We start from the raw sequence: 13,683 nt of genomic DNA, 5'->3' as shown, positions 1-13,683 counted from the left end.
AGTTTATGCCTGCAGATGTCCAAATTCTTAAGCCTGACTTTCCGAACCTCCAGACTGATTTCAGCCTGTTTTTATACCAGTGCCTACTGAAATGCCACCTGGCCTTGAGTCAACCCTCTCTCTGTTCACCCCAGCTCCTTTCCCTCTGTGGAATGGCATCCTGCCTCTCTTCTACACTCACATGGATCCTGCCTGCACTGTGTACTTCCCCACACAGTCATTTACTGAACACTTATATCATCAGATACCCTTTCATGTCCGCTTATCATTTCTGAAACCGTATCAGAAGATTTTTTGCAGGTGAACACCACGCATCAGGTCTCTCTCTCTGCATCCCTAACGGTACCAAGCGCATGAGTAACCTTCCGGTAAAGATCTCTAAACTGCCACCGTGCGAGACAGAGTCTAACCTGACATAGGGCCTTTATTAGATATTACTAATTTAACCAGTAATCAACAGGGAAGAGAGTGATGGTAAAGAAATCTGTGCCGATTATTCTTTTGGTTAATCTGGTCCCACGGGTCTATTAAAACCCTTAACGGTCACTCAAAGCATGATGTTTGGATCCTTACAGATACAGGCTTCATGAATTCCACATACAGAAGAGTTTTCTTGGAAATAAATCACAGAAGACATGAAGTCTTGCTATCGAAGTGTATATCCAAAGCTGTCAACTGTGGCAGAATTATGATAATCCCCTCAAAACTATCTCCCCAAAGTAACCAATCTTCCACCTACTCTCTGACATGCAACATTCCAACTAACTAGCAAGCTGCAATAGCTCCCAAACACTTGTGTAACATCTGTGGAATACTTCTGAAGTTCAAGTTAACAGGCAGCAATTTGGCAAAATCAATAAAAGGTACCATATCCACTTCTCCCTTTGACAGGCTGTTAGGAACACAGAAACAGGTATTTTGTGACTATGCTCTAAGCGATTTAAGAGAGGGAAGGGATAATTCCCAGCATTCCATCAGATCTGTCCACCCAAGCAACAGAATTGGTGGCTTCCTCACTAGATTTTAAGCTCTGAGAATGCAGGGATGAGGACCATGTGTCCACCCTGTATCCCCAGCACCTAGAATACAAATAGTGCCTGGCATCCGCAGACTCAAAATAAATATTTCTGGATAAAAACTGAATGAACAAATGAATGAAAGATGATACTTCTTTAAAGGGTAGGGTCTCAACTTTTCCATGTCAAAAAGGTGCACAGAGGTCCCATAAAACCACTGTGGGTTACTGCTATTCCAACAACAGGTGAAGATTCCCTGAGATAATTCCCTCCCTGTCAGCTGCAGAAGGATGGTTTCAGCGACAGACCTTCCCAGGGTATTGCTGGGAAATACCAGCAAAAGAGGCACAGATACCCCCAGTCATGACAGTTTGTTTCCATCGGGAGGTGGGGGGCACCAGAATGAATGAGTTCCTTCACCTTTACTCCTCTTCTCAATGTATCAGGAGAAAGGGTAATCATGGAAATTGATCAACAATTTCAACAGAATCCTGAACAAAGGTCAGAAGTTCCTAGGATTATCAGTCTTCTGTGCTGGAATTAAAATAACTTCATACAGGGAATTTAAGATTAGTTAATTCTCATACACATGTTTATCTTTCTCATCATCGATCACTAGAAAAATTCAAGTTTCTCTCAATATCCCATTCTTGCATCCCTGCATACTATCTCCTTATTTCTACCCCAACCGTCTCCCAGTCTTGCCATTCTGATCCTTCCCTTAGTGCCCCCTCTAATGCTCATTCCACTCTGAAGACGTTCTTCTGCGACTTCAATCTCTTCAAAATTACTGCTACTTGGATTAATTGAAAATAATCCTCCTCAGAAGGCCTGGTCCTCCCTGGAATCTTCTGTAGTAGAGATTCCTTCTTTCTTTCCTCCTGTACATATATACTGATCAGCCATGGACTGCCAGCCTCTTCATTTCCCCATATACCAGAGCGCTGGGAGGTCAGACCTTCATTCTCTTAGTTTCTCCGACAGGGAAAACACAGGACAAGTGGACAGAGACTTCTTACCAACAACAGAGACTAAAAGACAATGCTATCCTGTTTTAACAAATAACTACTAGCCCACAATTTCCTACCCGACTAAACTACCACTTAAGTATGAGGGCAAAATAAAGCATTTTTAAGACAAAAATGAGTGCTTTAAGCTCTCACAGAGCCTTGGGAAAAACAAAATTAGGCTGAGAAGGAATGTTTACTAATGATCAACTTAAAAAATTTAAGTCCAGGATGCGTATTAAAAAATTAAGGATAGCAGCTAGAATAATAGAAAGAGAATATACACTATACAAACTGTTTGAGGAAACATGGAGTGAAGAAAATCTAATTAATCTGACAGAACAATGAAAAGGAGAAGGAAAAGCAAAATAAAAAAGTAAATTTAAAGCACAAAGACAGCATATATAAACCCAACAGTATAAGTAATTAAACACACATAAGTTAAAATCATCAATTAAAATACAAGCAGACTCTCAGATTGACTAAAAAGAAAATCTACGTATTTGTTTACAAAATTCATATATGAAACAAAAGGTTGAAAGGAAAGGCTTGCAAAAAGGTTTATCAATTTATAACTAAATTTAAGCTTTGTGAACTAACGTTCATATCAGATGTTAAGACTTTAAGGGAAATGACTATCTAACTTACATAAATATAAAAACCAAAGTGTTGGTGAATTTGATCAGTATCCCAATTCTGCAACTTACCTTCAGCCTAAAAAGTTATGTGTTAATTTAAAAATGCATCAGTAGTCCCAATCAGTGAATGCCAAGATCAAATATTTATGAAGACACATACAGCTGGATCACAATTCCTATATCTTGGTAATTTATCAGAAGGGTAGAAACGAAAAAAGCCTACCATTCTGACCAGTGTGGGTATTAGTTCTAAATGTGCCGACCCACCTGGACTAAGCATTCCCAACCACAGCACTCTGGCATATAAAACAGAGTCTTCCACTAGGGTTTCATAATGAAGCACCTATGGGCATCATATGAAGAAATATTTTTAAATGCCCAAATCCATCTTCTTTAAAAAAATTAAGCATAATATTATGTCTAAGCTATAAGTATATTCTATAGAAAGGGAAAATATTCATTATTACTGAGTTACAAACAAAAAACTGAGTTGTTAAAAGTCCGATTTCCAAACATAAGATGTATTAGGACGCTCCAGTGGCTATCTGTTTTAGTGTGAAATAGCATGCCTGTTCCTTTAAGTGAATTAAATTTAAAATATGATTTTAAAAAATAGTTCAATAGTACTAAACGTTACTTTATAAACTGGAGATTTATACTTATAAAAGACTTGAATGCCATTTTTAAACCTAAAAATTACAATACAAAAACCTCTCATTTGCTGAAATTGCCATGATCTGAAGTGTGATTTACTTAATGCTTCACAGATGTAGGATGCCAAACTGTTAGTCAGACTGCAAAGTATATTTAGTTAGGACAAAAAAGCTCCCAAAACATGTTTTCCTATATTTTACTGACATTTACATGGGACACTGTTGGAAATGTGTCATTTATTTGTACTTGATGATCTATAAATGAAGCTCTCATTTTCTTTTTTTCAAATCAAATGCATTGTTATTATGACCACAGAACAGTTTTTCCATTTAAAGACACCATTGTGTCTATAATCCCTCAGACCAGGGTCATGTGCTCTTCTGTCAGATTTTTAACCGGACTTTTCATCACACTTACTCTTTGACCTTTCCCCCGAGAGTCTTAGTCATGGAACTGTTGTGGTGAGGATGTCTGCTGCACAATTGAGCCCGCTATGTATCACGAGCCTTTCTGTACTTTTAGTAAGCTTGTGTGCAATGACGGGACAGTACTTAATTTATCACTAGGTTATTAGTGTTACAAGAGCATGGACTAATGAATTTGGCTCACACTGAATGCCTGTTACAGCAGGGGGTTACACACAAAAATGGAAGAGACTATTGATACGTTCCTTTGGGGTAATAAGAGTATGCATAAATAAATGGAAAGCCTGGTATTTATTAATATTGGGGGCTCTTAAATGTCATGACTGTGCTACTCCAGTCCATTGTGGGTCAAGTACAATCAGCAATACTAGTGTAAATATGACTAAGAAACTGGAAAAGAAATTAAAGTGGGAACGTTAGAGAAACTGGAATTTTTCTGACTAAAAGTAATGTGAATAATTAACATGGCTCTCTGTATATTACCAGCACCCTTTAAAACCTCTTAAGACTATTAATTACAAAATAGTAGAGTGGGGTAAAACCTTTTATAGACTCCCCTACAATGCAGGGGTTGTTTCTGTAATAGTTATAACTATGCATATATTAAATTCACCAATTTCTAAGGAACGGAGATTGCGTCATACTTTAGTATATCTGTAACACATAATCTCTTAAACATGTAATGAAGCAAAATTAAACATTTACTTACAGAAACTTAATTGTCGACTTTCACAGAATTCTGCATATTGAGCCGAATCCATAATTCGAGTTTGCCTTTCTGCTCTCTAACAGATAAAGAGACACACAAACAATGTTTCAGGGCAAGTAGACCACTGTCTATGTTTTCTTGGCTAAAACGCAGAAATGAAATGCCATTTTTCTTTCTTGACTTTAAGTAAACAGTTTAGCACTACCATAAATATCATGATACATAAAATTATGTTAAGTTAACTGTAGTTTTGAAGCTTGTGTCTTTTGGAAGTTTAAAATACCATTTTCTTCTCCTCTGTTATTGTCATTATAGCCGAAGGAAAAAACCCTAAAGAATCTTACTTCTCAGATTGTGTACTGCTAAATTTTCTTAATCACCATCCATCTAAGGAAAAACCGTGACAAGATGATAACAAATCACACAGAAAAACTGTTCATCATTATTGCCCAACTATGGCCATAGAGCTGGGGATTTGCAATGTTAAAATTGGGAGTCAATGAATGGAATCCATATAGCTTCCCTCAGAACACAGAGCCAGAGCTAACAAATCCATATTTTAAACTGCAAAGAAAATAAAGAAAAAGGTAAACACAACACAAAACCTTTAATCTGAGTCCAGGTATGATTCACAGTTTGGTAGCGTTTCATTCGTGGGTTTTTGATTCAGTATAGCAGATGTTTGCTGCTTCATTGTCCCACAAGAGGTAGGATAATTATAATTCACCCATAGTTCGGTGGGAAAGAATATGACCGCTTCCGCTTCCTTGGCAAGGGAAGCATTTTGAAATGAGACAGGCTGGTACTTCTTGGAATGAGATTCTGGCCAGTAAAGGAAAAAAATTCCCTGAGATTTTAATTTTTTTCTGCTTTGGAAGGGCTCTCAGCAAGTTTTCTTTATCACAGTTGGGAGTACATAAGTACCACTGCTAACGTCTGGATGTTTTTATATACTTTTTTGAACTGAAATTATTGTTTTTTCATTTTGTTTGATTTGGGTAGTGGTCAACTGAATTCTGATGATGTATCTGTTGATGGAACGAATAATCGTGTACTAATGCTGCTCCATGCAGAAAAGACAGATGGGGTGGTGGGAGTTAAGGTAAAATTCACCAGCTCCTGTGGTTCTAAGACCACTGACTTTTTTCCCCCTTGCTTCTCTTTTTCTTTTCTTTCCCTCTCTTCTTTCCTTCCTAATCTCTCCTGACCCCATACATAGAAACACATATATGTGCTGACATAAACCCAGACTTCTTTATTTACCCTCTAGGTTTAAGTATCCTTTTTGAACATGTATTAATAAATAGCATCCACACATTATGTACATTATGTGCAGTGCATATCTGAAACATTATGTTTCCTTAAGGATGTATTATTGGGTGAATTTTTCAATACTTAGAAGTATTTTTTGATATGTGAATGCCTGATTTGGTTTTGTCCTTTTTAGTGTACCTGACACATGACTCAGTAAATGTTTGCTAATGGACAGTAGGAAATAAGGGAGAATTTTGAATATAAGGTGTTTATTAAAAAAAAGGTTCTAAGGCATAACGCTGTCAGTGTCTGACTATACATTTGTATTTCTAGCTCCGAGAGAATTTCTGACCGTGACAATTAAACAATGAAACCTCCGTGAAATGAACAAATGCTACCATTTTAGGCTACGATCAGGGCAAATGACCATCATCGCCATGATGTGGCTAGTCCTTGATTATCTACGCATTCCTGTATGTCTTCTCTGCTGCTCTCCAGCTAGGCAGCTTCATCCACCCAACACATGCTAAACAGAAAGGACTTAGATAAATAATGGAAAAAGAAAATTCCTAATGGGATTCTTAACCCTAACTTTCCTTCCACCGAGCTGGACAATCAAGATTTGGTGTCTCTATAGATGTTTGCGTGGTGGATCATCAAGCATCTGAATATGTATTCCTGGAAACGGAAGTTAGGAACACTCATCCTAAGGGGCTCCGGCTTCCAGGGTTGTGGGCTTGAATCAAGCCAGGCATTTGATGTGAGATCCCGAGCTACATTTAAAAGACACCGGAGGACTTCCAATTATTACAGCTAGCGTTGATTCCTTTTGGACACCTGATTCACTGTCTATTGTCTTTTCTTCATCAAGTATCTTAAGTTTGCTTTCAATTCCTCTAGCACTGAAGCTTTAGAGCCCCATGAAGCTGGCCCTTGGCCGTGAGCAGGAAGCTACCGACCAAGTGCCCAGCATACAGCACACGCTCAGGAAAGAGCAGCTGACTTAACAGCAAAGATGCACAGGCACTACAAAACCATGGCATATCAGAGCTGGAGGACGACTTCAAGTTCACCTTGTTCAAACCCCCTCATCTTAAAGAGAAGGAAATTGAGGCTCAGAGAGAAGTGATTTGTCAAAGGTCATCAAGTTAGTACTGCAGGCCTGGACTGCCAATTCCGGAGCCAGCCTATTTTCATTATGAGAAGTTGTCTCCAACCTATAGCAATGGTGTTACTCCAATATTTTTCTTTGGAATCCTCTAAAGTCTATACATTCCCTTACTAACCCATATCATGTGGCCACCATTAGTAATGTGCTCAAAGTGCTCATGCCCAAATACAATTAAATAAGGTCCTGGGTCAGCAAAGAAGGCATAACCCGGGGATAATCAAGTGCAGAGTGTTCACACTGTAATGAACCTGATAGTGCACAGGTGTGCTGCAAACACATCACAGGTGTGCAGACATCCTGTTTTCCCCTCAACCTTCTAAATGTGCAGGGGGCTGAGGCAGCAGAACCCCCAGGCCGGTATCTGGTTGTAAGCTGCCTTGTCCATTTACCGCAGTGTGGCATAAAACGATCACTTTCTACGTGTGCCGTGACACTTAAGAGGGTGGGAAGCAGTTGTACTAAAACCAATGAATGTCCTTGAATGTTACGTGACACAGCACATGTGTGCTATTCACAGAATGGTCAAGTGAGCTCAAAATGAAATCAGAGACACCGACTGGCAGTCCAGGATGCTGAGGATGATTCAGATATGCTCATCATGCTAATTTTCGTCTACTCCTCTCTCTTCCCCATGAGTTATTTCAAATAAACCGAAAGAAAGGGACAAATGTGGCCTTGTAAAAGGGCCCAAATCTCTCACATCTGATTATATTATCTCTGGTCTATACACTGTCACCTTAAAATCAGGAAAGGTGGTAAATATCTAACCCTCATAGACTCTGTGTTCTTTAAAGATAGTAACCATGTTTTACGTCTCTAATCTCAGCATTGGTCAGTGCTTAGCTTGGATTTACCTGGATCCCAGTAAATGTCACTGGCTAGCTGCATGGGTGGGCAGGAGGATGGATGGATGGATGGAGGCAAAAGAAATGCATATAAATCCTTGTTGCCTGATCTAAAATCAGGAACTGTTAATATTTGTAATCAAGTTGTCCAAATTCCAGAGAGGGTAGATGGCTTTTTAAAGCCAAGAGTCCCATAAAAAAAATCGAGACATTGGCCAACTTATTAAATAAGCTGGCTCCAATTTTCTGTAATGTTCTCATTCCACTTGCCCTTCTGCCTCTATTCAGATCACCCATTGCAATCCACGCTTTGAGTGCACACTGACAGTCCTCTTCTATTCCTGGTACTGTAGGGAATCTCCGGAAAAGATGCAAGAGGGAAAATCATAAGCCCTGTAGAACAGCGTGATCAGAAAAAACAATGCTTATTCTGTACAGAGAGCAGCACAATAACCTTTAAAATAAACCGTTGTAAAAGCTCCATTTTTCAGTTGAGGATACTGAGCTCTAGAGAGTAAAAAACAATCTTTTTTTAGAGAAGTAAAAAAAAATAGCTTTTTAAGCATAGAGTTGATAAAGCTAGTAAGTAAAACTTGGGTCCTAGACATCCTCCTGTGAGGTATATCACTGAACAATCATGGCAGGTTAATCACAGCTTTTATTCATCCTGGATATTCTCAAATTACACAATGTGCTCCTGATCTCAGACTGCCACATGGACGTAAGGTCATCTGTGGATTAGTCATGCTCTTGTATCTACAAGTCCAATTTGTTTTCTACTTATCTGTCAATTCTACCCAGTCCTTGGTTTATGGTACATACTAGAGGCTTTTTAAGAAATTAGACCTTACCAGTACTACAATCTAGCAAAATATTCCCACAGAGGGGCATACATGGAAAAATCACTTTTGGAAGAATTATTCCGAACCTTTTCCAAGCACGCAACAATATTCTAAAATTTCATTGGAATGGCTCTTTAAAAAGGTAAGAGAGCATAGTTACGCTAATCGTCATTCATTTCACTACCAAGAAGTTAACAGCCTTTTCTGGCTATTGTCAAACAAACTCAGAAGGCAGAATTCCATGCCAGATGAACTCATTTTCTTGGGTCCTACCTAAATGAAAACAGGGAAGCAGATATCCCTACAGATGCAGTAGCCAGTATGATTCGTTTGCTTGTTCACTACCTTAACAAAACAGGCCCTGAGTATACATTTGTTAATTTAAATTTTCAGTGAGGAGCTCATTTCAATGAACATGCAACTGCTTGTGTCCTGGAAAAATATTTTCAGCAGTGACGATCACCATTTGCCCCTGTCTATACCAGTTTGAGGTATGAGGCTGGATTACTTACGCAGCATACAGTTTCATTTAAATTCTCCGCGTGCTTTCACTGAAGCATCCACAAAGGTTAGAGAAACTATGAGCTGGCATATCTCTTGGCGGCTTCTCAAGACACATGACATTTATCTTTCTCCAGCGATACAGAATCACAGAGCATAACTCTGAAACCAAGATGAAAGTTTATCTGCTCTCACTTCCACCTTGGATTTTTAAAAAAATCTTAACTTTGATTACTCTTAGAAGTCTTACCATTGAAACGCAAAGTCCTTTCTGCATGGAAAAGGCAAAGTGCCAATAGCCACTACCAACTACCTCATGTTAAACAGGAATTGGTTGCTGAATTTGAAAACCGCAAATGGCACGGCGGGCAGTAGAATCCAGCAATGTGAAAACATGCGGATTGTGGGATGTGTATGCGTGTTCATGTATGTTGTGGTTCATCTGCAGAATGACATGAATAGATCAGTAAACACCACAGAATGCTAAAGAAACTTGGATGCCATATCCCCCACTCACTCTAGATAGAGAAGCGGAGGTTCAGGAAGGTTAAAGGGTTTACCTGGTAGATTTTCCTTACCTCTGCACCCAAGTGCAAAGCTCACCATTTTGGGCCTAGAGTACTGCAACTCATTCCTGGCTGGTTCCTCCCAAATATTTTAACTCTCCCAACCCATCTGGGTACAGCAACTACAAATAAAAACATGGAGCAAAGGCCTTGGCACATAGCAAGACCTTACCATAGCGGGCCCTCCTCTATCCCCACACCGCTTTCCTGCTTCTGCCTCATAAACTCAAACAATGGCTCTCAGCAGATCACTCACTGCATCAAATTTAAGCTCAAATGCTGGGCTTCCAAATACAGCCACAATCTGGTTCGTTCTTTATAGGCAGGCAATGTCCTCACTAAAACCTAACACCTTTGTGGTAGTCAGGTCACCCTTTGTCACATCTGCCATGTTGCTGTCCCGTGCGCCTCCGCCATGACTGTGCTGTCCATCTCCCCCCTCTTCCACAGGGCATTTAGCTCCTTCCCCTTCCGCGTGGGCACCACCTTCCCTAGGAAGTTTTCCCAAAAGCTCCCAGGTCACACTGATCTCTCTCCTGGAACATTTGTTCTTCTAGACAGTATTACACCCCTGCACTTTCTACGTGCTCTACTTTTGTTTCCCCTCAAAGGTTGTAGCTGCGAGAATGTATTTATTATTCACTGAAAAAAGCAAGCTGAAAACTGAATTGCACGTATCTTGATCCCGTTTATGATTAAAACACACACACGTGTGCAAACGTCTGGAAGCACATATATTATATTTTTGTAGTATTTATCCCTGGGGGTAGCATTGCCGGTAAGTTTTACTTTTTCAGTCACACATTTCAGTATTGTTTTAACTTTTCCTTAGGTGAATGACAGTAAGAAAAAACATTTTTAAAAACGAAGAGAATTTAAATGTAAAGAAATTCCTCTTGAGTTAACTTTGCTTGGCCTACTGGGGGTCATGAAGTAAATGTCCACACACACAAAAATAATCAAAGCAGTTATTCAAGAGGCAGAAAATCACAGAGAAACAGCATAGGTTTGGATATATGTTCTCACAGAGTGAGTGTGAGCAAGAGGGAGAAAGGAGAATGTTACTGAATTAATTAGGGAGCCAACTCAAAATCCTGACTGTCTCTGAATTATACAACTGAATACAAATACAATGTATTTTCTATTTCATAGCCTGAAAAATGAAATTTTCCATTGGTGCTAACTTGTTCTCCCTGCATGATTTTCATAATACATCAATTTTGTGTGCCTAAGGTATTAAGAATATATTACAATAATCACGAGAAGTTTCTTAAAGACGTAGCTATAGACTTAGGAGAACGTTCAAGGGACTTAAAAGGGATTTTGAGCTAAAAATAAGTGAGTAATTCCCAGTGAGTACAAAGCATCAGTGATTGAGAAATACACAAAAGGATATTTGTCACAGTAGTTCATAATAGAGTTGTTTCAAAATATTGAATTTTTAGGGGCGTTTATACTGTATGGGTCTAGATACATTAATTAATGTGACCACAGTTTTTTCTTTTCCGTATATTCTAAACTATCAAGAATGAGCATGAACTGGTTATAAGGAAAATACAGTTGTTATTTAAATAGTGCTTTTAAAATCGGTTGAATGTTTATAATTTTTAAATCTGAATTTATTAAGCTAGTAGTGAGGAAAATTACACACAATATATTATTTCCTATCCTGGGCTAAAACGTGTGCTAAGAGACGTATTTTTTTCCCAATAACTTAGTGGCACACAACCACACAATTCCACGTTTAGCTGTAAATCCTCATGCAGTGTTAGGACTAATTCTTACTAATGTTTCCCCCGAAACTGTAAACATGCTCTGTAACAACTAAGTTGGCAAATAGTATAAAAAGCTATGTGAGTTTCTGCCCAAACTAGTTCTTTGAAGGAATAGAAGAAGACTAACCTCTTCTTTGTTTTCCTGATTGAGGATGCTGTAACCCTTTTTTGTGGCTTTTATGTGGCTGTACATCCAAAAGTGAACACACTAAATGAATACATACAAGCTCTTTAGGTATCCTGAAGAACATTCCTAAAAATTCTCATCGGTTTATGTACTATGCAGATGAGTCGACACGGCTTTAGAGTCTAGCAAATATAGAAGGATATAGTTAAATATTTCGGCTATTTAGCTAAACTTTTACGACACTGCCTGGAAAATGTGCATGTAAAGCCACTGTTGAACAAAACGTAGTTCATATTTTCTCTTTAACCTTGAGCTGGAGCTGTAGACCTTTCCATTTTCATTTAGCAAGATCAAATTCTCAAGCAGTCCAACGCACATATCGAATGGAGGCTGGCTTCGCTTACACAGTGGGAAAGTTTGGCACCTTTAAAATAAAATCCTGTGAAGGAGGAAGCCTGTCAGTGCAACATGGCTCTCATCCTCTTCAAGGATACGTGGAACTCTAACAGAACAAGGAAGGGCCCTGCTTGGAATCTCCCTTTGTTGCTACTATATGATACATCTACGTTTTTTTGATAAGGATTTTTGCATGTGAAAATAAAATTTTTACCTTGTGTTACTTCATCCATTAATTCTAAGTTCCATAGCTCTACCATTAAAATATATCTGGAATAAACCACTTTTCACCACTTTCCACTTCGCTGCTACTATTCTGGTCCAAGCGGTCATTATCATCATCTCCCCTGGATTACTGCAATAATCTCCTAATGGGTCTTCCTGCTCCCACTCGTCCTTCCCAACCCCTGCCAGTTCATTCGCCACACAACAGCCAGTGTGATCCTTTAAAAGATGAAAATCGGGTCATGCCATTTATGATTAAAACTGCCAGTGGTGTCTCATCCCCCCCAGAATGAAACTCAAAATTCTCAGAATGGCCTGCATATCCCTACACAGTCTTGTTCCCTATTACCTGTCTGGTCTCATTTCCTATCACTCTCCTCCTCACTTACTCCACATTCCAGCCCACTCGCCTATCCGATGTTTCCCGAAAACGACAAACATATTCCCATCCAGGAGCCTGTGCATTTGCGACACCCCTGCTCTACCTTCACCCCACATCATTGGCTTGCTCACTCATTTCTTTGGGTCTCTGTTCACAGGCCCCCTTCTTAGAGAAGCTGTTGATGACCACTATATATAAAACAGCAGCTCCTGGCAGGGTACTCTCTATGCCTGGCTTCATTTTTCTTCATAGCTCTTACTATTTATCATCTGCCACAATGATAGATGTATTGGTGGCTTATCTGTTTCTCAACTAGAATACAAACCTCCTCAATGGCAGAGATTATGCCTATTTCATTCACTGCTAACCCCCCAATGAGTTGGATACAGAGTAGGTGTTTCATAAACATTGGTGGAATTGAATATATATACGCATATACATATATATGCATATACATATGCATATATATACATATATACATATATATATATGTATATATGTATATATATATATATATATATTCTTCCTACAGTCTATATATGGAAAGGTTAATATCTCTAAGGCAAGGTTTCTCAGTCCTGGCACTAGTGACATTTTGGGCTGAATGATTCTGTGCTGTAGGGACTGTCCTGTGCACTGTAGGATGTTTAGGGAATTCCTGACTTTTACCCACTAGATGCCAACAGCTTCTGCCTGATACTTCCTGGGTTATGAAAACCAAGATGTCTCCAAATATTGCCAAATGTCCCCTACAGGGCAACATCACACCCAACTGAGAACCACTGGTCTAAGAGGAAGAAGACCTACCATTGGTTGCCTCCCTGCTACGTGTCATGTGCTGTGCTTGGTCATTAACATTATATCTTTTAATTCTTTCAATAATCTCAATGGGCAGATATGATTATTTTTAAGAAGCTATGGCTCAGATGTTAGGTAACTTGTCTAAGACTGCACATCAAATAAGGTTGCTACAATCTCAAACCAGGTCTGTCTTACTCCAAAGTCTATGCTCTTTTTCCTATGAATCCTCACAAATGAAACTGCTGAAAGCAGAGATACTTTGACAGAGGCAAGGGAAGCGGATGCACAGTCTTCCAATTTTCCTTGTCTTCTGAAAGATATTCCTCAATGAAATAAAAATTGCAGAAAT

At 39.0% G+C, this 13,683-nt stretch overlaps 1 protein-coding gene across 4 annotated transcripts in view; it reads right to left on the bottom strand.

Moving 5' to 3' along the window:
* SUPT3H (SPT3 homolog, SAGA and STAGA complex component) overlaps window positions 1-13,683 on the bottom strand; it is a 543,233-nt gene that overhangs the window by 106,954 nt on the left and 422,596 nt on the right. For all 4 annotated transcript variants that reach the window (XM_019457311.2, XM_019457312.2, XM_019457314.2 and 1 more), the window contains exon 7: window positions 4,450-4,525. In XM_019457311.2, coding sequence (XP_019312856.1) covers window positions 4,450-4,525 — 76 coding nt within the window. The remainder of the gene's footprint in view (window positions 1-4,449; window positions 4,526-13,683) is intronic.

This window comes from Panthera pardus, unplaced genomic scaffold (assembly GCF_024362965.1).
Source record: "Panthera pardus isolate Hobbes unplaced genomic scaffold, ASM2436296v1 HiC_scaffold_17, whole genome shotgun sequence".
In the NCBI taxonomy this organism is placed as follows: domain Eukaryota; kingdom Metazoa; phylum Chordata; class Mammalia; order Carnivora; family Felidae; genus Panthera; species Panthera pardus.
Note: the sequence above shows the minus strand (reverse complement) of the source record. Positions and strands in the feature narration are given on the sequence as shown.